The sequence below is a fragment of the Microtus oregoni genome, unplaced genomic scaffold (assembly GCF_018167655.1).
Source record: "Microtus oregoni isolate MIOR12 unplaced genomic scaffold, Mior012 000062F_ref0000492, whole genome shotgun sequence".
Classification (NCBI taxonomy): domain Eukaryota; kingdom Metazoa; phylum Chordata; class Mammalia; order Rodentia; family Cricetidae; genus Microtus; species Microtus oregoni.
The window spans coordinates 6,920,011-6,946,790 of record NW_024543872.1 but is presented as its reverse complement, the minus strand read 5'-3'; the positions used below and the strand labels follow the sequence as shown (position 1 = coordinate 6,946,790).

Genomic DNA, 26,780 nt, shown 5'->3' with positions numbered 1-26,780 from the left:
CCCGCGACGGTCCGCGGCCAGACAGCGGTGGGGATGGCGAGCCGCGGAGCCAGGGCGGTGACGAGCGCAGCGGCTCCGCCATTGGGCAAGGAGGCCTGAGGGACGGGCTGGCTGGGTGCATAAGGACACCGGAACCGGCAGCCTCGGCAGAGCGAGGGCGATGGAGGCCAACGTGCCTCCGAAGCGGAAGGAGCCAGCCAAGTCCCTCCGCATCAAAGTCATCTCCATGGGCAACGCCGAAGTGGGGAAAGTGAGTAACGCTGGTGCGAGGGGCGGGGCCGCCGCTTGCGGTGAGACATGACCATTGGCTGAGAGAGTAGCCACTCAACAGCCCGAAGCCCCGCCTCATCACTGCTCCGGGAGCAACCCTGGAGGCCTTGCAGCTTCCAGAGGAAAACTACCTTGACCTTTTTTGACCTTTGGGCTGCACGCTCTCGTCACCTCCCACAAGAAGGTGCCTGGGGTGGCCTCTGACCTTTGACTATATTTCGAAGGTAGTAAAGAGGCCTAGGTCCCAAATTTATACTTTAGATATCAAATTTGCTTTCCGAAAGAGGGGTCCAAGACATGAAGGTGGGGAGAGTCATTGCCTCCTAGCTGTGGCGTTTAAAGGGATGTCTGTGATAGATTCAGAAAAATGTCGCCGGGCACAGTGACATTCCCATCAGCAGAACACAACAACCTACTGCGTTTCAGGGAACATGCCCTGGCCGCCCAGGATCTTACGTTGTTTTTGTTATAAATTTCTCATGCTGTCAAGTCATTTTCGCAGAGAAGCCTTTATTCATTCATTCATTTATCCATTTCTTTGTTTATTGAACCGTCTTTCTGTGTGTTCCATCTGCTGTGTATTAGCTATTAAACTTCCTCCCCGATGGGCAGTGGTGACCTAAGACTTTTCCCAAATGAATTCAGATGCCTGTTCTTCTTACTCAAGTTTTCTCCCTTAATGAGGGGAAGCTGTTGGTTAAGAATCCCAAAGTGGGCAAATCAGTGACAGGGAGGGGGATTGGAAGCGGAGTCTACACTCTCTCAAATGCGGAAGACCTACTGATGGGAGTATTTAAACCAGTACACTGCACTTAGAAGACGTTCAGTGAATATTTATTAGTGCTTTACTGTTTAGCTCCCCCCTCTACTACTTAGGTACCATTGTGTATGTTTTAACCAAACCTTTGTTGAAATTTAACATGTATTGACTATTAACTATGTTTCAACTCTGGTTTACAAAGCTAAGAAAGTTGGGAGAGTCAGTGCTGGGCAAGCATGGAGAACAGGTCTATGCCTAGAACCCTGCAAAGACCTGAGCTAGTGGCACAGGCTTCTGAATCCTAGTGCTGGGCAAGCAGAAACAGGGGGATCCCTGGCCCTCACTGACCAACTATCCTAGCCGAGTCAGTGAGCCGCGTGCCACACGTCCCAAGAAAGACCTTGTCTCGCCAGGTGGTGGTAGTGCACGCCTTTAATCCCAGCACTCGGGAGGCAGAGGCAGGCCTAGTCTACAAGAGCTAGTTCCAGGACAGGCCCCAAAGCTACAGAGAAACCCTGTCTCAAAAAACAAAAAAACAAAACAAGAAAGAAAGAAAGACCTTGTCTCAAAAAGATGGCCACTGAAGAATGACATCCATGCGCTTAATTAAAACTCCCATTTCCACCTAAATTTTGGCTTTCTGGGTAGATAAAAATTGAACAGTTTTGAAAAATGTGCTTAATAGATTTAGTAAAACAGTAACCACCATTTTTATTCACTACTATTTTTAAAAATATGCTGTCGAAATTAACATACATATATATATATATATATATATATATATATATATATATATATATGAGAGAGAGAGACATGAGGTTTGTGGTGAATGAGAATGTTGGGTCAGATCCTAGCACACCTGTGAAAATTGGCACGACCTTTGGGGTCCATTGTCAGTGCAAGAAGTTGGATTGAATATTAATAAGGGTCTCTGAGAAATGTCAAGTTTCCCACATGGAAAGGAATAAGCCCTTGGGGTTGGGGTGGGCAGTAAGCCTGGTGACCTCAATCAGTCCCCAGAACTCATGGTAGAAGGAAAAAACCTTTATCCAAATTTCTAATTGCCCTCTGACACAGGGCACACATAGCACATACACACACACACACACACACACACACACACACACACACACAGTCAAATTGAAGGGAAAAAAGAAAAAAGATATTGGAAATAACCCCTTTCTTCCCTAAAGATTAAAAGCCATAAAAAAAAAGTCTTGAATAAAAACGCCTTAATGAGGGCTGGAGAGAGAAGCTAGTTCATCTGTTAGAGGCACTTGCTGCTTCTGCAGAGGACCAGTATGCAGCTCCCAGGACCTGTGTCAGATCGGGTGGCTCACAACTGCCCGTACCCCAGCTCAAGGGGAGCCAACGGCCTGGTCTGTATTGTGTTGCCAGCTGCATTCACATGTGTATACAGCCACAGACATACAGTGTACACGTGATTAAAAATAAGATTTAAATTCAGAACAAAGCCTTGGTGTGATGGAAGTCCCATAGAAATCACTTATTTAAAACATACAACTCGCTGACTTTCAGTTCACTTGCAGTTGTGAAACCGTTACCATCGTCAGTTGTAGAGCGTTTTCATCATCCCCTGAAGAAAAAGTGTAGCTATTAACAGACTCCCTATTTCCCCTAACCAGTAACCCACTTCCTGCCTCTGTGGATTTGCCTGTTCTGGCTATTTCATATGAATGGAGCCACATACTACATGATCTTTTACTACAGACATCTTTCACTTAGTGTAATGCGTATAAGGTGAATCTTTGTTGTGGTATGTATTGGATGTTCTTCATATCGTAGAAATACATTCCATCATGTGGATGTAATACATTTTATTCATCCATCTGGCCTGTTTCTGTTTTTGGATACTGGTACTTAGGATAATGATAATGTGGACTTGAAGACTTGGGCCTTGACTCAAATATGACTTTAGTATCTTGATCCTTTGTCATTGGGAAATGATGGCATGGTTAACAGGGCTCGGTGTCGGCAAGACAGGCTCATCTGGAGACATGCTGAATTGGATGACGGCAGGAGATGCTCAGACATGTGGATCTGGTCCCGGATGTGGCTGTTTGTAATGAAAGTGGGAGGGTGGGGAAGGTCTGCAGAAGGAAAGAGCAATGATTGGGAATAAAACCAGAAACATCCGTATTTGGTATGAAGGTAAGAATTAAAATTCTTTTCTTTAAGCTCTTCACTTGTGCCTTTGATCCCAGTGCTAGGGAGGCAGAGACGTGAGACAGCCTGATCTTCCTAGCGTTCCAGGTCAGCCAGAAATGAGACCTCCTCAAAACAAACGACAAGTAAAACCCTCACTTTTTATACTTGTTTCAGATGCCTTTTATTTTTTTGTCTTTTGGGGGTTTGTTTATCTTTGAGACGAGGTCTCATGTGGTTGAGGCCGGCCTCGACCTCCTCATTGTTCTATTTCTCTTTCTCGAGTGCTGCAGTCACAGCTCTCCACTGCCATGGCAGCTCGTTTCTGCATTTGAGAACACTTTCATTTTCACTGAGGTGGCTGAAGAAACCCTAATGAAGAAATGTACTCATTTGACACATCTTTCCAGTGTGTATTACTAAATGCATGCATTTCTATCCTCCTAGAGCTGTATTATAAAGCGCTACTGTGAGAAGAGGTTTGTGTCTAAATACCTGGCAACAATCGGAATTGACTATGGAGTCACAAAGTAAGTATACTGTTCTCTGGCCTGTTCGTTAGGCAGGTACTCAGAGTGTGTCCTGAGAGAGTCCGAGTCTGCATCAGAGCGTATGCATGGTTGCACTGAAATAGAGGCTTTGAAGATAAACTGGAAAGGATGGGGTAAGGGACTTCTTCAGGCATCTGGTGCCATCCTTTCAGCCGGCCGGTGTGTTAGGTACCTGCCAGCCCAGACCTGGTTTTAGACGTGGGCTTGGCAGCGATGAGCACAAGCCTATCTGGAGCTGGGGCGTCTGAGGACAGATTTCTGTGTGAGCAGGTCCTACCAGCAAGTGGGCTTTTAGGCTGCTTTGTCTTTTGTTGGTTTATGATCTTGATAGCTGGTTGGAATCCAGCAGATTTGAGAATAATGAATTTGGGGATAAGTGGGAATTTATTTGGAGTGAATCTAGAGTGGCTGGAGAGAGGATTAACGCGGCAAACAAAACAAAACAACACAACAACAAACTTTTAAAAATGCCACCAAAGAATAGAATTGGGGTAAACAGCATATTTCTTTTCTTTTTTTTTCCCCATTTTTTTGTTTTTTTGAGACAGGATTTCTCTGTGTAGCTTTGGAGCCTGTCCTGGAACTCACTCTGTAGACCAGGCTGGCCTCAAACTCACTGAGATCCGCCTGCCTCTGCCTCTCGAGTGCTGGGATTAAAGGGTGCACCCCCACTGCTTGGCAATGCCATATTTCTTCCACGTGGAATTTCAGGCCTTACTGTAGAATGCTTGTGCTACTTGTATCTGTTTATTATCCCTGACTTTGAGACAGGGGTATTCTTTTTTTTGTTAACATTTTTATTTATTCTTTGAAAGTTTTATATGTTTGCATAATGTATTTTGATCATATTCACCCACCATTACCTCCGTATGTGCATGGGTGTGAGGCCATTCACTAGCATGGGCTACCTACCAGTGGCCACATTCTCCTTCCCTCAGCAGCCATCAGCTGCCTGCCAGTAGCTTCTCCTACCAAAGACGGGGCCCCAAAGGTTCTCTATCCATGCTGGAATTTTGACTGTCTTGACTTGGTCTTGTCCAGGTGACACCAGTTCTGTGAGTTGGGTGTACAGCTGCCACCATAACCAAAGTCAGCATTTCACATCTTTGTTTCCCACCTGCCATTTCTTACATTCTCCTGCCACCTCTTGCTTGCTGGTCCCTGAGCTGGCTTAGTCGAGGCTGATCTAGACGATTTATCTGTAATTAAGCGTTCGTAGTTATCCTTGGCACTTTGACCAGTTAGCATTTATGTATCAACCATTACCCATTACAAGAAGCTTCTCTGACCAAAGATGAGAAACACACAGGTCTATGGGTGTAAACGTGAGTATTGAGAGGGCAGTTTGACATCATGACCTTTGAACAAAACAACACTAGTTCCTCCTCATCTGTCATCTCCTGGCCGTAGCTTTTGACCAGGTTTACAGTATCAGGCATGAAATCCCTCCTGTGGTAGCTGGTTACTCTCCTAACCGCCATGCCACTATTACGCCATGGACATATCTTGCCAGGCAGGTTGATTTTGTAGCATGTAGGGTCTACCACTGGGGGAGATCATGATCTCTTTTCTTCTGGTACTATGTAGGCTAGTCAGGAGAAAGGGAATTTCCTGGTCAGTCAAGATTGATTTTTTTTATGTCCTGCATCCAAAGTGAGTACTGTAAGAAGAATTTTTATGTTTTCTCCAAATGTCCAGTACAGTGCTTCTCCCTGGTGACTGCTTGGTAAATATTGTTAGAGACATGCACTTAAAGGTGAAAAATTTCCCTATCAGATTATGAAGGCAATATTCAAGGAGTTCAATAAAATTGATGGGGTATGTCTGTAACAGAATATCAGTTGTGTGAAGGACAGGGTCAAGTTTATGTATGTCCTTCCAGACTGTATTAAGTAGTTCAGGTCAGTGGAACTCAGGAGTTCTATGTAAATTCTCTCGCCATTTTTCAACTGAGAGCAGCAGAAGGTGTTTTGCACATTTTCTCTAAAATGTGAAACTTGTAGATCTTGACTGTGAACGTTATGAAGGCCTTCATTTGAAATCCACATTTCTTTCTACTTTTCCTTCCCATTTTCTACTTCCGAGCATACTCATCAGTGATGTGGTGGGTCATCCTATTTAAGACAACTTTGTTCAGAATCCATATCAGTGCTTAGTTTATCTAAGAAATGGAAATTGTTGTACGATACCATGGAATTGTAACTTATTTATTTATTGAGATGGCAAAATAGACTGTTCTGCTTCTTACAGATTTTTTTATTAAAAAAAGATGATTATTCCATGATAAGTATTGTGAAAATTCCTTCCCAAGGGAAACATAAGCCACGTTTACCCCTCTTCCCAAATCTCAATAACAAACCAAGGCAAGATTCCACCTAGGGAACCAGTGTGTTTCTTTGGCTTACAGAGCATAGGTGAGGGGTTACCTGTGGTGTGGGTACTCCTCTTCCAAAAGGTTGCAGTAGAAAGTCTTTACCAGCTGGGAGAAAGTCTTTCCCCATAGCTGCATAGATGACACCCCTGTTGCCCCCTGTGTTTCCTAGTCTGTATACTCTAGCCCTTCCCCAAGGTCATGTGCAATTAAGATTGTGGGGAGTGGCTGGATACTCTGATGAGGGTCTCATAACCCTCCCCCCATCTCCACCTTCCCACTCCCAGGACATAACCAGTCACCAAGCTCAGGTGGGATCAACCCTTCACTTGGGAGCAGCTTGTTGGTTCAGGGTGTGGATTGAAATATCTATAATGGGAAATGGGTCCTTAGTCAGGGCTCAGTGTTCTAAAGCAAGGCAAAAGGCTTCTCTTGTAAAGAATATCCAGAGTGTTGGGCAGTGGTGGTTCAAAAAACAAAAAAGATTATCTGGAGTTAAGAAGAAGAGGAAGAAAGCTTCTGGAAATGTGACCCATTTCCTTTTGAAATCCATAAATAACATAAATGTCAATGCAGAAACACAACCTTTGAGATGGTCTCTGAATATTTCAGGGTCCAAGTCAGAGACAGAGAAATCAAGGTCAACATCTTTGACATGGCTGGACACCCCTTCTTCTACGAGGTAAGAAGCTTTATATCCTGTCTTGATGCTGGAAACAGTAGAAGTTAGTTTAAATCACATGTAAAGTGTAGCTCATGTTGGTTGCTTACCTTCTGAGCCTCAATTTAGTGAATACTCTTTGATCACCTATGCTTTCCTGGAATCGAGATGGGAAGTTTTATGGCTAGTGTTTCAAACATTTGAATGAAAAAGACATTTCGCTTTTAGCGACAGCAGACCTGCGAGCTCTGCCCAGTGGAGGACAGCAGACAGCCTGGAACTCTCCAGCCTTTCCTCCCCAAGCCTCTGAATAAAGTGCTTTGACTCCGGAAAAAAAAAAGACATTTCCACTTTAAGAGGATGCTGGCCTTTCACTTCAGACCTCAATCCAGAGTGTGAGCGGATAATGATCACAGTCCCCTGTGGATGTAACAGCTCAGCAAGGTCCCTGCTTTCACAGCAGGGCTGCGACCTTCCCATCACTCCCCAGCCTTGGAAGAAGGCGAAGCAGGCCTGCTTGGTTTGTGTTCCTTGGTGTGGCAGGCCTGGAAGAGTCGCGCACTCTCTGCTGGTGACCTGTTTGCTGACTTGGCCACTTCACTTTAGTCCTTATCTTTGTTATTTCCTTCTCTGTACTTTGCTTTGCTTTATTTTGCTCTGGGTTCTGGGTTGCCAGTTGCAGACTCTTCTGTGTGCTGAGTGCTGTGGATTCTCTCCTCGGCCTTGCCTCGTGTGTCCACACACACCGAGATGTTTTTATTTTACTTTTAGTTCTGTGGATCTTTTTAGGATTTTGCTGTTTGGGCTTTTCATAGCTTGAATCCTTGAATCTGTAAGTTATAGCTTTTAGCACGTTTGGACATTTTCAGTCATCTTTTCTTTTCTTTTTCTTTCTTTTTTCTTTTTTTCTTTTTGTTTCGTTTTGTTTGTTTTTTGAGGCAGGGTTTCTCTGTGTAGGCCTGGCTGTCCTGGAACTCACTCTGCAGACCAGGCTGGTCTCTAGCTCACAGAGATCTGCCTGTCTCTGTCTCCTGAGTGCTGAGACTAAAGGCGTGCACCACCCCTGCCTGGCATTGCAAGTCATCCTTTCTTTTGAGGCAGGGACTGGCTATGCTGCCCAGACTGGCCTCATATCCAAATTCTCAGTTCTCTTGTCAGAGATGTCTGCCTTGCTAGGGCTGCAACCACCACGCTGCCCATTCTTCATTTGAGCACTCTCAGCTGTCTTCTTCTTATTGATCTTTTTAGTACAATAGGTTCATGAGTCCCTATTAGTTCATTCATAACCCTCCATTCGCCACAGGCACTCATGCGTACATACACACACACACACACACACACACACACACACACCACTCAGATTGGGTGATTTTTGCTGTTCCACTGATTTTTAATTTTTAAAAACTGCATTAATTTTTGTTTCTTTGTTTTCAAAACTGGGTTTCTCTGTAGCTTTGGAGCCTATCCTGGAACTAGCTCTTGTAGACCAGGCTGGCCCCAAACTCACAGAGATCCACCTGCCTCTGCCTCCCAAGTGCTGTGGTTAAAGGCGTGTGCCACCACTTCCTGGCAAAAAATTACATTGATTTTTGATATGTATACATGTGGGCACATGAATGCCATGATGTGTGTGTGTGTGCGCACACGTGCGTGCACGCATACCTGTGTGTAGGTAGGTGAGCTTTGGGGAGTTGGTCTTCTCTTTCCACCGTGTAGCTTTTGGGAAGTAGACTAAGGCCATCAAGCTTGGCAGGAGGTGCTTTACCCACCAAGCCACCTCCCTGGCTGCAGGGGCCGCTGTGACCACCACAGCCAGCAGAGCGTGACCAGCAGAGTAACAGCCCACAGGGGGCCAGAAAGCACTTCAGTTCACCGTGACTCGTTACCTGGTGTCAGATCAAAGTTTAGGACCTGAGTAGTTTAGTTTAGGTATGTTTAAGCACAGCACAGTTGGAGTAAACGTCTCTGGTGATAATTAACTCCATCCTGTATGCACAGTAAAGCACAAAGTAAGCTAAATAAAGATCAGACACGACTACATCAAAACTCTTTGTAAAGTGCATGAGATAGTTTGTTTGTTTGTTTGTTTTTGTTTTTCGAGACAGGGTTTCTCTGTGGCTTGGGAGCCTGTCCTGAAACTAGCTCTGTAGACCAGGCTGGTCTCGAACTCACAGAGATCCGCCTGCCTCTGCCTCCCGAGTGCTGGGATTAAAGGCCTGCGCCATCACCGCCCGGCGAGATAGTTTGTATAGATTAAAAAAAACAAGTTCAACTGGATGGTGGTGGCGTGCACCTTTATTCCCAGCACTGGGGACTCATAAGCAGGCAAATCTCTGTGAGTTCTGAAGCCAGCCTGGTCTACATAATGGATACCAGGACAACCAGGGTTCTGTAGAGAAACCCTGCCTCAACACCTACACCAAAGGGAAAAACAAAACCAAACCCCACCCTGTAATCCCATTTAAATGAGATTGAATTTTGGAGGACATGGGGGTGGGGAAACAACTGGGGAATTTTGAGCCAGGCTTTAAAAAGATAAGTTACAGTGTGGCCTGGTGCTGGGAAGCCAGCAGCAGTGTGGTGAAGGCCGCACTGGACTCTGTGGAAGGAAGGGGAGAGGTGGAGAAGCACGCAGACACGATCCATCCGCAGGACCGTGAGTCTGCTAGAGGGAGACAGAGCAGTGGAGGTGGACACTGGGTCTTCAGCCTTAGCACTGATGTCCCCACATGAGAATTCAGTGAGACCTCCAGCTATCCTGTGCTCGCTAGAAGGAAGCTGAAGCGGGGAGCAGGCTGATCTTGGAGCCTGTCATAGTTGAACCTATGCACGTGGTTGATGGTGCATAACTGTAGAGAAAGATTCACAAAGGAAGAGGGCCCAGGGCAGGATTTGGGGGGTGGGACTGAGAGTAGACAAAGGTAGAGAGAAAGAGTTGGTAGAAGTTCATTTTTATCTATTTCATTATATGTATGTTTATTACATGTATATGTCTATTCTATACTCTCACGTATGTCTGTGCACCATGTGCTTGTGGTGCCCTCAGAGGTCAGAAGAGACTGATGAATCCCCTAGAGCTGGAGTTCTGAACGCTGTAAACCATATTTGGGTGATGGGAGGCCGATCTGTGTCCTCTGCAAGAACAGTGCTCTTAGCTACTGAGCCATCTCTCCAGCCCTGGTAGAAGATACTTTAGGAAGCTAAGAAGATGGCTCATTGGGTAAAGTGCTGGCCACACAGCATGAGGACCCATGTTAGAGCCAGGTGTGGTAGTTCACGTCTCTGACCCTTGATCAGAATGTCTGGACAGTCAGACAGAATACCAGGAAGAAAGGGAGAAGGAGCTTATATGGATTGATTTTCCCAGCGCTATACTAAATGGATTGCCATCATGACCTCACCTGGTCCTAGTCCTATGATCCCCTTTTACGGATGAGGAAGTACAGAAGGGTTCTGTGATTTGCTCAAGGTCACACAACTTCTAGTGGTGTGATCCTAGAGCTGCCTGCCTCCTCAGCTTTGCTCCTTACCATCCAATTACTTTGGTCTCTGAATTTGGGGTTCAAATTGATGTATGGCCCTGGAGCATTCTGGGAAGCTGTGCCTGGAATGCTGGATGAAGTCTGGGATGTGATGTTTGTGTGGTGGAAGCCATTGCTCACAATTGTGTCATTTTCCTTTAAGTTCCTTTTGACTGTTTGCCCACCTCCCTGAGGAGATCTTGACACAACTGTCTTCCAAATCTGCCAACAGCTAGAGAGTGCTCGCTGAGGAGCCATGGTCTGATTTCAGCTAAAAATTCTCCTGACCTACAGATTTCCTTGTTTCATTTTGATTTTATATAAAGTCCTCTAAAAGTCAGTGACTACTGAGATATAATAATGAGTACCCTGACTGCAGAAAAGGACACACTTTGTTAAGTTAATGGCTGTGAAATCCATCCTTACAAAGATCGCAGAGCCAACACCTTGTGCCTCTGTTCTTCCATCTGAAGGTCCGAAACGAATTTTACAAGGACACCCAAGGTGTGATATTGGTCTATGATGTGGGACAGAAAGACTCCTTTGATGCCCTTGATTCATGGCTGGCAGAAATGAAGCAGGAACTTGGGCCTCACGGGAATATGGACAATATCGTCTTTGTTGTGTGTGCCAACAAGGTAACTATTTTGAATTGCTTTGCTAACGTGGCTGTTTGAGGACACGGAAAGGCAAGAGCTGGATGTATGGCTTAGCCTGTAACCCCAGACTCAGCAACTGAAAGCAGGAGGCTTCTGAGCCAGAGGCCAGCCTAAGCTATATAGAGAGTCCAGGCCAGCTTGGGCTAATCAGACCTTGTCTTCAGTCTACAAACATGGATGTACACACATGCACACTGCAGGGAGGCGCTGTTTTAGAACATAGAGTAATTGCCTCTGAGACAGAAACCACAAAACCCTGGTCTAACTGGGTTTTTATTCATTTATTTTTTTCCCTTGGTATCCAGCCTGAGGAAGCAAGCAGTCTGGGAAAAACTTGACCTGGTGGGAGGGGTTGTTCATGGCAACAGCAGAAAGTGGCCTCTTGGGTAGGGCAGGCCATGATGCAACTTTCACAGATGCACATACTGGCTGCTTTCCGGTGGGAGGAAGTGGGAAATGCAACTTAATTAGACAGAACCCAGTCAGTGGGCTTTTGTTGTTTGGTCCCATTTAGCCTGGTAATTTTATAGGTCGCTCTGACACTCAGAGAGGAAGACTTCACTGGGCCTGATGCAGTGGGACAAGGGTGGATCTTCTCTCTGCCCTCCCCCAACTTTCTGACTTTCTGTTTCAGATCGACTGCACCAAACACCGTTGCATTGATGAAAGTGAGGGGCGTCTTTGGGCTGAAAGCAAGGGGTTCCTGTACTTTGAAACATCGGCACAAACTGGAGAGGGAATCAGTGAGATGTTCCAGGTAACCAGACATCCTGCTGTGGTTTGTGTCAAAGCCAGCCATGCCTGTTTAGAGTTAAAAACTGTGAGAAGCAGAACAGTAATGAGACTTTCTCAAAAGAGAGAGAGGGGGGTGGTGGGGAAGGGAGGTGGTGGATCTGTCTGCTCTGTTGTAGGTCAGACCTGCTCATCGTCACAGTCACCTGGAGTTGTAGTTACTGTTCTCATTGCTGCCATCAAATACCTGCTAAAGCACATTAAGGAAGACAGGGGGTTGACTTTAGGTCACAGCTAGAGTACAGGCCATTGTGCAGGGATGCTAAGGGGACGGAGGTTGAGCGTCTGGTCCCGGTGCACCCACGCTCATGAAGCAGAGAAAGGTGAAGTTCATGCTCAGCTTGCTTCCTGTTTCTTCAGTCCAGGACTCATCCCATGGAATGGTGCTGTCATACTTAGGGCGAGTCTTCCTAACGCAGTCTAGAAAAGCCCTCACAGACATTCTGCAGTGAACATAATTCCATCAAGTAGACAGTCAAATGAACCATCACACACGGATGTCTGCTTCCGACCTCTGGAAGCCTCACATTGCCATGGAGACTAGGAATTTTTACTTTTATATTTTGTTTTTTGAGTCAGGGTTTCTCTGTATAACAGTCCTAGCTGTCCTGGAACCAGCTCTGTAGACTAGGCTGGCCTCGAACTCAAAGAGATCCACCTGCCTCTGCTTTCTGAGTGCTGGGATTAAAAGCATGTGTCATCATTGCCTGGCTTTGGATTTTTACTTTTATTTTGGTTGAGACATGGCCTCACTATGTAGTCCTGGTTGTCCTAGAACTTGCTATGTAGACCAGGCTGGCCTTGAACTCACAGAGATCCACCTGCCTCTGCTTCCCAGGTGCTGGGCATGTACCACCACCCCTGACTAGAGTCTAGGAATTTGTGTCTAGAAAACAGTCCAGGTGATTGTGATGGTCTTCAGGTTTAGCAAGTTGCTGTGCTACTTCCCTGGGATGGAGATTTTTCTTCAAAACCATCTTTGGATAATGGTGTTGCATTCATATGAAGCTTTGCTGTGGCAGAATTGCCTTGTTACACACAGATGTCTAACCCTGTACTCACAGAGGTTACAGTTAGCTTAGAGAGTTGGAGACAGGCTTTGCAGAATCCAGTTGGTCCCACATAACAATCCAGAAGGCAGTAGAAGGATGTGCTCACATGGCAGCCTGAGTAGATGGTCATTTCTTGTTATTGTGTGTATATGCATGCACAAGCACTTGGGCCTGACCATATGTGTATAACTCTACTCTCAGGTGTGCAGAGGTAGATGTCTAGTGTCTTTCTCTCTTGCCCTCCACCTTTGAGTCTGGGTGTCTCGATGAACCTGGAGTTCAGCTGTCCAGATTGGCAGTATCCACTTGTCTACATCTTCCCCACCTAGTGCTGGGGCTGTGGGCACCAGCCACTGCTCCTGGCTCCCTAGCCCCAAGTGTCACTCTTTATTTTTTTTTTTTTTATTTTTGTGACAGGGTTTCTTTTTCTCTTTCTTTCTCTCTCTCGGGGTGGTTTTTTTTTTTTTTTTTTTTTTTTTTTGAAACAGGGTTTCTCTGTATCATAATCCTAGCTGTCCTGGAACTAGCTCTTGTAGTCCAGGCTGGCCTCAGACTCACAGAGAGCCACCTGCCTCTGCCTCCTGAGTGCTGTGATTAAAGGTTGCGCCACCACTGCCAGGCTTCCAGATGTCACTTTTTTTTTTTTTAATTTTTAAGGTGCTGAATCCTTTGTATGGGGAACAGTTTAGATGAACACTCTGGGACCTTTTTTTTAAATTAAAGATTTATTTATTTATTAATATACAATATTCTGCCTGCATGTATCCCTGTGGGACAGAAGAGGGCACCAGATCTCATTAGAGATGGTTATGAGCCACCATGTGATTGCTGGGAATTGAACTCAGGACCTCTGGAAGAGCAGCCAGTGCTCTTATCCTCTGAGCCATCTCGCCAGCGCCCAGATGTCACTTTTTAAAGCCATTAATTTTGTATAATTTTAAGAGATGTAGGCTACTTGAAACAATAAGTCATAAAATCAGGGCTTGATCCATTTGGAAGTGGAGGTGTGAATAAGCTATTTGTCTTCTTTTTTGTTTTTGTTTTTGTTTTTGTTTTTCGAGACAGGGTTTCTCTGTGGCTTTGGAGCCTGTCCTGGAACTAGCTCTGTAGACCAGGCTGGTCTCGAACTCACAGAGATCCGCCTGTCTCTGCCTCCCGAGTGCTGGGATTAAAGGCGTGCGCCACCATCGCCCGGCAGCTATTTGTCTTCTTATGACTGTCTGGCGTTTGAGGAATTCCAGCCTTTTGTGTAGTGGAGCTGTCCTGCACTGTCGGTCTTCACTGCTGGGTGGGATTGTACTGACCGTTTCTCTGGATTTTCTTCTCCCAAGAGGTCATCCTGGGCTGGCAGGGTGATGCTGGGTCGCCATGCTTCCTATTCATTTGTGCACACTGGTCTGCGTGTTTGCCTGTGTGTATCTGTGAATCATGCCCGTTCAAGGGCCGACAGTCCTGGGTATTTACACGTCTCACCTTATCTGAGACGTGACAACGTGTGGCAGCTATTGTTTTTGTTTCACATATGAGAGCATCTCAGGGAGTGTATTAGTAACTGTGAGAGATTACAATTGTGTTTTTTTGTAATTCAGAACCTTTTTTTAATAGATTTATTTATTTATTATATATACATGCTTACATGTATGCCTGCAAGTCAGAAGAGGGCACCAGATCTCATTATAGATGGTTGTGAGCCACCATGTGTTTGCTGGGAATTGAACTCAGGACCTCTGGAAGAGCAGGCAATGCTCTTAACCTCTTAACCTGGAGCCATCTCTCCAACCCCTAATTCAGTACTTTAACTGTACATTGTGTGTGATCATTTGATATGCGTATATAATGCTATACTCTGCAAATCAGGAGGCCCTGCTGGTTGGAGGTTGCAATCTACCCTGGCCTGACAGCAACATGGATGACACCCCCTCCCTATCCCTACTCCAGGCAGAAGGTGCTCTGTTCTCCACCTGACCTTATTTGGAGACTGTCTCTAGGCCCAGATGCCTGCCTTATCTCCAGTGTGACCCTGGATGTAGTTCCCTGCTGCCCGTGTGATGATTAGATATTGTGCTAGGAACTTTTGATAGGACTGTGCTTCCACAGATGATAACTAAGACTTGTACTGGGGGCCTTATGATAGGTGTGTGCTGTTTAATGCAAGTTAGGTGATTCGCCACTACCATCCCCAGTCCTTTATATTCCCTGAATGTGGAATAAACCTGAGTTGACTCACTGAAAAAAAATCTTCGTAGATTAAATTCCATTCTGTCTGGCCTCTGTGTGTCTCATAAGGTGGAAGCCATGCTCACTCTCTACGTCTCTGTCCACATTGCATCTTCTTCCATTTCTGGATGCTTTGGAGAGTCCGTCTGCACCTTTGGTTTGCAGCAGCAGGCTATGCTGGGGTGTGTCTCTCTTCATATGTATCCTACCTGGGGTTTATTCATTTCTGAGAGTGCCTGGTGCCCACAGAGGAGCTGGATGGAGTCACAGGCTGTTATGAGCTGCTAGGAATTAAACCCAAGTCCTGCGAGAGCAGCACATACTCTGAACTTTTTTAAAAGCTTTTTTGTTTTTTTAAGAGTAGGTATTTTTCATCAAATGTGGGAAGTCTTGCTGTTTTATTTCTTTGTGTGTGTGTCTGTGTGTGTGTATGTGCACGTGTGCACGCGTGCACGAATATGAAGACCAGAGAACAGTCTTGGGTGTCATTTCCCAGGTTCCATCCCATTGTTTTTTGAGATGGGGATCTGTCACTCATCTGCCACTCACCAATTTACCTAGGCTGGCTGGCCGGCAACCCCGGCACCACCCGTCTGTGGCTCCGCAGTGCTGGGCTATAAACACAAACTCCTATGTGCCGCATTCTTAGAAATGAGGGTCAGACTGAGGGCCTCGTGCTGGTGCAGAAAGTCCTGCCAACTAAGCCATCTCTCCAGCCCCTAGTTTTGTTTTTGTGAGACAATGTTTTCTGTGCAGCCCTAGCTGTCCTGGAACTAGCTCTTGTAGATCAGGCTGGCCTCAAACTCACAGAGATCCGCCTGTCTCTGCCTCCCAAGTGCTGGGATTAAAGGTGTGCACCACCACCACCTGGCTGTCCCCATCCCACTTTTTAAAAAGATTTATTTAATTATTTATTAGTTTCTTATTTTATGTGTATGAGTCTGCCTGGTACCACAGAGGCCAGAAGAGAGTGTTGGATCCCCTCGAGCTGGCGTTGCAGGCAGTTATGAGCTGCCATGTTGGTGCTAGGAACTGAACCCAAGTCCTCTCCAGAGCTTTTAGCTGCTAAGTCATCTCTCCAGTGCCCAAATAAGATTTTTTTGTTAAAGACAGGATTTTTCTGTACTTTGGAGGCTGTCCTGGAACTCACTCTGTAGACCGGGCTGGCCTTGAGCTCACAGAGATCTGACTGCCTCTGCCTCCCAAGTGTTGGGATTAAAGGCGTGCGCCACTACCACCCGGCTAAATAAGATATTTTTTCAAGATATATTTTCCTTTAATTCTTTAAGTGTATTTTTCTTTATTTCCTTCCAGTCTTTCTTATAGATAGCTGTTTTGAAGTCTGTCAAGTCCAGTATTTGAACCAGCATGGGTTTAGTTACCAATGACTGCTTTCGGCTGACAATGGGTCACCTTTCCTAGTCCCTTTGTATGGTAGTGATGTTTTGATCGGGTACCACATCTCTGGAGAGTACATTGTAGAGACCCCGCAGATTCCTCTGTCTTTGCTGGAAGAATATTGCTTCTTATTGCAGGAGGAAGATTGCAATGAATTTGATTTTTGTTTTAATGTCAGAGTTCTGAAGGAAGCCCTAAGTGTTTCCTAAACCTAATTTGGCAGGTTTCAACTTCCAAATTCTGCCTCTAGCCAGTCATGTTGGTCTTGGCTTTGGTATAATTAGGATGGGTGAGGTTCCTGAGATGCACACAACCTTTCTTTGTGCCCCAGGGGGATTTCAGGAGTATCTAGTAGGTGTTCTGGGAAGGCCAAGCTCAGGTAGGTGTCTTGGGCTAGCTCTTCCCCTGGAAAGTATGGATTATATTCTCGGCTCCTGTCTGACAAGCCTGAGGTGGCCTCCATCTCCGTATGAGTAACCTAGTTCTTGGTTAAAAACCCACGAGGAAGCCCAACCTAGAGTGGGCCCAGCTCTGCCCAGTTCCCTTCTGCCCAGTACCTTGCTCTGCTGATTTTTGCTACTGCTATAGCCTCAGACTCTGGTCTCTGTCTCCTTCTCTCAGTGGAACTTCGTGTCTGTAAGATCCAGATATGGCCGCTAGGAAGAGAGTTGGTATTTCACCTCCTGGTAGTTTTTCTGTTGTCCACTCCTGAAAGTGGCTGCTTGTGCTTTTGTTGACCGGCTGACAGGAGGCCTGGTCCAGCTTTCTACACTAGATGGACTAAGCTGAGGTTACCGCTTTGACCGCACGCCTGTGGAGACTAGACTGGGCGTCAACACCGTGTGTTCTCACAGCTGCTTGTGCTCCTAGAATCTATCTGTTTCTAGTTCAAGTTAATCCAGCCTACAGAAGATGTCAACCCTAACTCTGGCAACGCTTGTGAACTGTGAGCCCATCTTCATCTTTTATTCTTCAGTCTGGTTCTTAGTAGACAGGCAGGTAAAGGAGTCTTTGTCCTTGACAGGCTGACAGGAGCACAGCGGCTGCGCTGCTCTGTAGGGAGCCTGGAGCTGTGCTTTCCTAGTGACTCAATTGGATAAACATTCTCTTGATTTCCTACCTGTGTAATAGAGACTTTGTGCCAGGAGGAAGGTGGTTCTGCCTGATCTAACATTGCTAGCAAAGGGTAATGCTAAGGCCACCACACGGGAACCGGCACCCTTTGGTCCTGGCCTGGTGGCTTTCCCCATGGTATTCTTTCTTTCCAGATGTCAAGACTTCTTATTAGGTTCCCAGTTGGTTTGCAGTTAGTAGAAATGAGAAAGAGAAGCTTAAGGGAAAGATACATTTTTAAAAAACTTATTTTATTTTTAATTATGTGTATATGTTTTTGCATGTGATATAAGGAGGCCAGAGGCATCAGGTGAAGGCAGTTGTGAGCCATCTAGCATGGGTGCTGGGATCCAAACTCCGCTCCTCTAGAAGAGCAGTGCACACTCTCAACCTCTGAGCCAGTTCTCTACCCCAAAGATACCTTTACAAAAGGAGATAAAAGGTGCTGCTGAAGAATCTGAAAGAGAGGAAAATATTTTAAGAGAAACTAAGGGAAGAGGAGATACACCAATTAAAAGTAGTTATAGGCACTGGGAGTTTACAGTACTTGCCTAGCAAGAAGGGCAGGGAGAAAGGAGAGGAGAAAGAAGGGGAAGAGAGGAGAGGGAGGAAGGAGAGGAGAGACAGGAGGGAGAAGAGACTTACTGTCCTTATAATTACAGAAATGTGGGCTGGAGAGATGGCTCAGAGGTTAAGAGCTCTTGTTCTTGCAGAAGACTCAGGTTCCGTTCACCCAGGAATACATACTGCAGAGCTGCCTGTGGTAATGGCATGTCTATCATCCTAGCACTGAGAGTTCAGGATCACCCTCTACTACATAGCTAGTTCAGGGCCTGCCTAGGCTATGTGAGACCTTGTCTCAAAAACAAAAAACAAAACAATTCAATATTGTTTGCAGTGACCAAAAGACTTAACTGGCTAGTCCAGGAATAGAAAATTGAATAAACTGTGGTAGAGCCACAATAGGAAACTGAGGTTGCCATAAAACAAAGAAGGTCTGTAAAGGTAGGTCGATTCCAAGGCAGATCTAGGGACCGGACTCAGGTCCTTGCTCACACTAAGCCATCACTCTACTGCTGAGCTGATCCCCAGTCTCCTTAGTTTTACTTTTTGTTTTGAGGCTGGGTCTCATTAAGTTACTGAGGCTGGTCTTGAACTCACTCTGTAGGTTGGGCAGACCTTGAACTCCTGCCAGGTAGCGTGGATAGCAGGCATGCATCACCAGGCCTGCACAAGATGTATTATTGGGAAAACCTCTAGGCATTGTGTTGTGCCCGAGATCTTGCATGTAAATGTTTGTGTAGGACATGCGCTGGTAGCCGATGTTTCTGTAGGGACACCAAAGTATGCTAATGACAGCTGTATCAGGGGAAAGGAAGACTCAGGGTAAAGAAAATTCTTAGATTTTACTGTTGGGATTTTTCTAACAGTGTTCATCTATTAGCAGCCTAAAATGTGCTTCTCTGAGAGTAGGATTATGAGTAATTTTCATTTTTAAAATTAAACTAATAAATTTTAAGTTAGCTGATACTTTTCTGCTTTAAAAATATGTAGTTAGGGGGTCGGGTAGAGTCCTAAGGCCCTGGGCTCTGTCCTCAATGCCAAGGGAATGGTTATAAATACAGTTCGATCACATGAGGAAAGTCTTGCAAGTGAGGGGATGATGACTCGTGACTCTGGAGAATCACTGAAGCGTGTGAAAGGAGCTCATATTTCACACACTCACCTCTCTGGGTGTGTTCTCTTCGCAGACCTTTTACGTGTCCATAGTTGACTTGTGTGAAAATGGCGGGAAACGTCCTACTGCAAATAACTGTGCTAGTTTCACCAAAGAACAAGCTGACACCATTCGCAGGATTCGAAATAGTAAGGACAGTTGGGACATGCTGGGAGTCAGACCTGGGGCCTCGAGGTAAGCAGCTTTAGGGTGCTTAGTGCGGAATTCTGGAAGAGTCCCAAGGCTTTGTTGCCAAAAGTACTACCCAATCTTTCTTCTTCTAATTGGCTGGACACTTGAGGATGTGTGGAAATAAGTTTCAGAAGGACTCTGCCCCACTGACTCAACACAGAAATAGAAGGCGCGTTTCCTACTGAGCGAGCCAAACACTTGGTGAAATGGTCTGCTCCACATTTGATGGTGTTGAGCAAGAATCGGACACAACCTAAGAAAGCTTTACAAAAAGTCATTCTTAAATCATAGGATTTTAGAAGAAGAAAGATATCTCAACTTGCTCTCATTTTTCTGGGGAAACTGGTGTTCACTGAAGTGATTGTTGAGGCCCCAGGAGACAGTGGTGTCTCTCGACCCAGGAACAGTCTGCCCAGCTGCCTTTCTCATGAACCCTGCTTGTTCTCATCTGTGATTGGGTTATGTGTAGTTACCTGTTTTGTTCAAAAGATTTATTTAGGAAGAGTTGGGCATGGCAGTTGAAGAAGAAAAGTTTGGCTCTTTATTGACTTTGGTTAACTAGAATCTACCAGAGCTCTGGTAAATTCCAGGGCCTCTGTGATTTCTGTTCCCTAGCCCATATAAACACAAGTTTATCTGTACAAACTGTGTCTATCAAACGACATTGGCACATTTGGGACAAATCCTTGAACATTAGAGTGTTAAGTTCTAGAGAATTCTGTTCGTACTTGTTTCGGGTCAAATGTTCTTACAGTTCTTGGACTTTAAAGAGATCTCACCACCTGTAGGTGAGACATTGTTGACACACACACCTGCGCCAGTCTTGTTTCTCTAGAACTTTCCTTTGAGAGTCTTTGTTTACCTGTAAATCTCAAAAGGCACTCTGTGCAGGGGCCACGAATAACACTGAGCCCATCTAGACATATCCCCAGAGCAGTGGCTCCCCTGGCCCTACCCCAGACTCCATCTTGGAGAAGGAGGGTATCCTGTACTACCTCAAGAACACAGGGTCTTCAGCTAAATACAAACTCTGGCCATTCAAATTTCTTCCAAGAAGGAAAATGCTTTTTGATAATACCAAGTCGTATATAGCGCTGGGGAAGGTGGCTCGGCGGATGGAGTGCTTGTTCTACATGCATGAGAACCTGTGTTTGGACTCCCAGTACCCACACAGAAGCCAGCATGGCAGCATATATGTATCCTGGTTTGGGAGGGCAGAAACAGGTGAATCCCTGGAGTGTAGCATGATTTCAAATTTGTCTTAATAATAAAAACCTCAAGTCAGACAGAGGGGTAAATGCTGAAAGAGCAGAGAAGCAAAGCAGCCAGCCACTAGTTCTTATCACTATGAAATCCTCAGACTGGGGCATCCTGTCTCTACAAGTCCTCAGACTGACTGGACTGAGCTCCTGTCTCCTCCTGCCTTATATTCCTCTCTCCACCCAGCCATTATCACTTCCAGTCTGCACCTCCCCAGTGCTGGGATTAAAGGTGTGAGCCCCCACCCCTTGGCTCTGTTTCTCTTTTAGACTGGTGTTACCTCATCAGTTACCAGGGTGGCCTTGAACTCACAGAGATCTGTCTGCCTTTGTCTCCTGTGCCACCACTGACTGACCTCTGTAGTTAACTAGTGTGGCTGGTTCTGCACTTTGATCTTCAGGCAAGTTACATTTGTTACAGCACAAACAAAATATCACAGCACAAACAAAGTATTACCACACTAGTTCACAAGCCACCCAGCCTAGCCAAAGCAGCCATGTTGAGGCCTAACAGACCCATTGACGTCTGGCCTCACACGTGCACAGACACAGGTACACACCACACAAACACACACTATAAGCTGGCTGTGGTGGTGCACACCTTTAATCTCAGCACTCAGGAGGCAAGAGGCAGGTGGATCTCTTTGAGTTTGAGGTCAGCCTGGTCTACAAAGTGAGTCCCAGACAGGCTCCAAAGCTACAGAGAAACCCTGCCTTGAAAAAGAAAAAACAACAACAACAAAAACCAAAAAACACTCTCTCACACACACGATAAAAGACTGCATATTGCATATGTAGAATATAACATGCAAACAAGAACAAGAAATTCAGAAGGACTCACCTGGCAGCAGGAAAAGCTCTGACATGTATGCCTGAGGCACATGGACTTATTACCGTGACCCCAGACCTTAGTCTCCCAAGATTACACCAGACTCTACCATCTCCAAGGCAGCCAAAGGCATCTCTGTAGTTGGGAGAGTTCTGTGAGAAGTCCTGCCAACAAAAAGACCCAGCATCATGCCATGCCCCAGGATCGCAGGGACTCTGGTGTCGAAAGGAAGCTTGGGAAGGAAAACCATGTGATACCGAGGATGAGTGGGAGTGGGATGGGGAAGGAAAACCATGTGACACCGAGGATGAGTGGGAGTGGGATGGGGAAGGAAAACCATGTGACACCGAGGATGAGTGGGAGTGGGATGGGGAAGGAAAACCATGTGACACCGAGGATGAGTGGGAGTGGGATGGGGAAGGAAAACCATGTGACACCGAGGATGAGTGGGAGTGGGATGGGGAAGGAAAACCATGTGACACCGAGGATGATGGGAGTGGGATGGGGAAGGAGTCTGCAGACTCTGGGCCCTCTCCAGCCCGTCCCTGCTACTCAGGACCATGGAGTCCTCTCAGCAGCTCCCCCTTCATCTTCAGCTGCTTCCACTGACTTTTTTTCTTTTTTTGGTTTTTCGAGACAGGGTTTCTCTGTAGTTTTGAAGCCTGTCCTGAAACTCACTCTTGTAGACCAGGCTGGCCTCGAACTCAAGTAAATCCACTTGCCCCTGCCTCCCGAGTGCTGGGATTAAAGGTGTGCGCCACCACCGCCCGGTACTTCCACTGACTTTTGCTTCATGTTGTATGAGCTCCCTTCCCTTGGCTGTTCTCACAGATGCCTCCATCTGAACTGTTGCTCTCAGGCCTGGGCTGCTGTGGCAATCTCCTCCCCGTCTCTCAACGTTGAGAAAACAGCTTCCTCAGTGCCCACTGCCACAAAATGCCTCCTCCTGTTGCTGCCAATCAAATCCAGTGTTTTTCCTTGTTTTGCTTTGGAGGTGGTAGCATCTACTCTCTGCTCCAGGCCTCTCCACCAGTTCCTCCCTGGCACTCCAAATCCTCCACCAAGAGCTAATCACATGCCCTTCTTCTTCCAGAAGCTTCTCCCAGGGGATTTTTCCTGGTGCCCAGGCTCTCCTCCCTTCAGTTAGTGAAGGCTTGCTCTGGGCCCTTGGTGTCTAGAGCTGCCTGGCAGTGGCTGACCCTTCTTGGTCTGTCTTCTAGACTCACAACCATATTTTTCTACTTGTATAGGACCATCTGTCTGTTTGGTTTTTTTAGTCTTTTAGTTCTACCTTTCAGAAAAGGAAATAATCCCATGGGAGATGTGTAGTATATCCAGAGAGTTGGAATGCAGGATTTAGGGACAACTCAGTTACTGACAGAACGTGGTGCTTTTCACAGGGAGGAAGTCAATAAGGCCTACCGGAAACTGGCAGTGCTGCTTCACCCAGACAAGTGTGTGGCGCCTGGCAGTGAAGATGCCTTCAAAGCAGTTGTGAATGCCCGGACAGCCCTCCTGAAAAACATCAAGTAGAAGGCAGAGGAAGCGACATGCAGGCTCAAGTGCAAACAGACTCCCCTTGAGGTGACATCACCAACATGGACTTTCCCTTCACAAATGCTCACTGTTCGGTTCCCTCATGTGCTGTCATTTGTAAGTGAATAGTGGGGGTACCTGTGGGCCTTTCGCGGTGAGATGACCTGCTTCTGTGTGGGAGAGAGCCCCCATCTCATGCACTGCACTTCATTTCTTACTGCCAGATAACTCAGTTTCCATAATTGTAGCATCACCTAGGCATTGGCTTCTCAAATCCATGAGGGTTCTTCTAGAGAGGGGGAGGCCAGCAGGACACTTTGACTCAGCTGTTTCTCCTCCCACCGAGCAATCCATCCATATACCATCATCAGAGAAGGGATAAAACCAGGAAAGAGAATAACAGCAGCAAGCGGACAGCACCCAGCCCCTGAGAGCTTAGCATCCCCGCTTCTTAGCTAGTATTTTAACCATCAACCTGTGGTTAGATCCAGGCATGGGGACATGTGCCTACAGTCCCAGCACTGAGGAGGATGAGGCAAGAGGATTGTGAGTTTGAAGCCAGTCTGGATTACATGGTAAGAGTCTTTCAAAGAAAAAAGGAAAAACAAACACCCCTGTAGAAGAATGTAAAGTGAGGTGGTACTGGTCTGTCCACTTGCCTTTTTAGGAATTCTCTCTGTTCCTTCCTCAGCCAGCAGGGGGAGAGATGAGCCAGGGCTTAGAGAGAAAGATAGTGTCCTGAAGAGCTGGCGACCTGAAGCACACCGTGAATCCCAGGTCTTTGCTCTGCCCCAGACATAGTTGCTAGTAGAAGAGCAAGGAGTGCCGAGCCCCTGGGAACAAGGGACCAGAGGCCAGGACAGAAGCACTTAGAAGGCGTGCTATAGATTACTCGGGGATGTTTGTTCAGCCACACCATACAGAGGGAAAGGCCAGCTGAGCTCAGGTGTGTTGGGCACTAGACTTGTGTGCCTCCTCATGCCTGCCATAGGTGGTGGGAGAGGCAGGCAGGGACTTCTCCACAAGTGGGTCTCTTCCTTCCACACCAGTGTTACTCTGCTTCTCTTCTCGCCCCGTTCTGTTGTCATTCCCCACCTCTGCTATGGCCTCTCTTCTTGAGTCCCTAGTTGCCCTAGGCTCAGCTGTTGGGGGCGCAGTGTGACATCTTGGGCCTGTGCACGGCAGAATCTCTACAGGTTTTCTCTTTGGGCTCCAGATTTCTGAAGAGAATTTTAAATTACAAGGATGAAAACTCATTCCGCATAGAGAAAGCATCCTCCCTGCCTGGTGGACACATAGCTGGACGGAGCTGGATGGAGCTGCATCTCTTACAGTGCTGGCTCATTGCTCGACTTCTGTCTCTTAGCTGTGTTTTTCATATTTTTAGCTGCAGCCACTGTGCTAACTGGAGCTTTGCAGGACAGAAAAGCATTACTAGGCTGTGACTTTAAGCACCTACCTCCTAATGGCTGCCAGATAAGAGTCCCACCTAAGAAGACACTCCTGTCTTAGAGTCCAAGCCACTGCAGTCTCATGAACTGCTTTTCTCTACCGTAGTAGCCTCGCTCTGCATGGCTGTGCTCAGCGACACTGAGCTTAAAGTGCTGTCCTTCATGGATTCAGATCTGTGTAAAAGAGATAAAGAGATCTGGGGCGTGGCTTTGTGATTTCTTCTGGTCCTTGAACTGGCTTCTCGGATGATAGAACTCTATCCACCTCCAGGTTCCTGTGGGCCTCAGTTCTGCTTGAGACTTTTCCCATGCCTAATGTACCCCACTATCCACCTGCTCTTGGAACAGAAGGCGAGAGGCATGTGGATGAGGGATTGTGCTTGGCGCTGTCAACCCGAGTGAGGGGCCCAGTCTTCGCCATGGTTGTTAAAGACACCTCGTTCAGAGCATGAGCAGGTGAACCAGTCACAGCAGGACGCTCGAGTGTTCCCGTGCTGATCCCTCAGAGTGACTTGCTGAAATGGAGCCTCAGCTTGATTCTTACATCTTGAGACTTTGTTTCTGAGATCTTACTTGTTAACATTTGGGTGGCTGTATACTACTTTATAAATGTAATTGTGAGAAAATGAAAAGGCTGAGCCTCAGGATCCCAGGGTTTTTCTGGTTTTCATAATCCCATCAGCAGGGCTTTAGAACCATTGATGCTTGCCTCGAGATGAACCTTAGCTTCTCGGAATCCCTTAGAGACCTCTGTGCTCAGTTAAATTCTTGGCACATGTGTGTGCTTTGTCCTTCACCCTCTTTACAACTTAACCCAGTTAAGATCTCAGAACATTAGCAGGAGTCCAACTCAATCATTTCAGTGACTAAACGTTTTTTATAAAGGACCTTATTTCCCCCCAGAAGGGGTAAAACATCTGAACAGTTGTTATTGAAGAAAAGCCATTTCTTCTGCATCTGAGTCACCAACAAGTGTCACTTCTTTAACTTATTGGAAGTCCCTGGAGATGTGTCAGAGTTAGCTTCCAGTCATCTCAAGCACTTTAGAATATCCTCCCCTTTGTCAGAGAGATCCCCTCCTTTGGTGCCTCCCAGGGAACGACTCTTCTCCACTGTCAGTGTCTCTTACTTAAGCACGGCCACTTTATTTCCCCATTTCAGCGTGTCCTTGTTTGACCAGCCTGTCAACTTAAGAGTCCAGATGTGGAGGATAAATTCGCAGTCATTCTATAATCTGTTCACCATTCTTTAAGGCTTGTGTTTCATCTCAGGAAACTTGTTCTCACTGATTGAAGTCTCAGGTGGGAAGTATTTCTTTATACCTGCAAACTGGTACCTAATTCTTAGTCCAGTGAGCCAAAGGTTGGGTAACCAACTGGTCAGTGAGCCATAGGTCGGGCAGCCGGATGGCCAGTGAGCCATAGATCGGGCAGCCAGATGGCCAGTGAGCCATAGGTCGGGCAGCCAGATGGCCAGTGAGCCATAGGTCGGGCAACCAGATGGCCAGTGGGCCATAGGTGGGGCAACCAGATGGCCAGTGGGCCATAGGTGGGGCAACCAGATGGTCAGTGAGCCATAGGTTGGGCAACCAGATGGTCAATGAGCCATAGGTCGGGCAACCAGATGGCTGAAAGCTCAGTAGTGTAAGACAGGAGTGCCTGCCAGCACTGCATTAAGGGCAGTGGCAGCTGCCACCAGGAGGATGAAGGAATTGCTTTTGGCCATGACAGTGTCCTCTCCAGGTCTGGACTGGCACTTCCCTCACACTGCGACCCATGGAGCTAGGTCCCCCAGCATTTTTGGGAAACTTTTGAAAATGAATTTAGTTGCAAAATCAAGCTAAGCAATTTCCACTGCAGGCTTCACAAGCAAGGAACCGTTCATCCTTCTCATCCCACTGCCGAGCACAATTTTAGACATGGTTAGTGCCCCTTGGACATTGATTGCGCCATGAACTGTCTCTGGGGCGGATGAACGTGTTCCCTTGTGGTGTGGCTGTGGCTGTCATGCAGTGCGGTGCTGGACTGTGATACGGCTGTTGGTGGAAGGCCTGGTCCTGGGATGCTGGGCAGCTGGGGTCAGCTCCCTGCACTGATCGCCCTCTGCACACCCTTCCCCTTGACTGTGAATGCTCTTACAAATTTACATATTTGCTTTCTGTTGAAATAACCGAAAGTGTTAAACCTACCAGTTGTTTATGTCTTGTATACAGAGTGTCATATGTATTTAAGTTGTGTATTTTTATAGAGTAAAGTCAAAGAGCAA

The 26,780-nt window shown here is 46.5% G+C and overlaps 1 protein-coding gene across 2 annotated transcripts; it reads left to right on the top strand.

Annotated features, from left to right (window-relative positions):
• Positions 1-26,780, top strand: LOC121439690 (dnaJ homolog subfamily C member 27). 2 transcript variants are annotated; one of them, XM_041640271.1, is made up of 7 exons: positions 1-250; positions 3,644-3,726; positions 6,731-6,800; positions 10,774-10,938; positions 11,594-11,716; positions 19,283-19,443; positions 22,929-26,780. In XM_041640271.1, the coding sequence occupies exons 1-7, from the start codon at positions 161-163 to the stop codon at positions 23,059-23,061; spliced, it is 825 nt and encodes a 274-aa protein (XP_041496205.1). In that variant the 5' UTR covers positions 1-160; the 3' UTR covers positions 23,062-26,780. The 2 variants fall into 2 exon arrangements, with proteins under 2 accessions (XP_041496205.1, XP_041496206.1); XM_041640272.1 differs by lacking the exon at positions 19,283-19,443.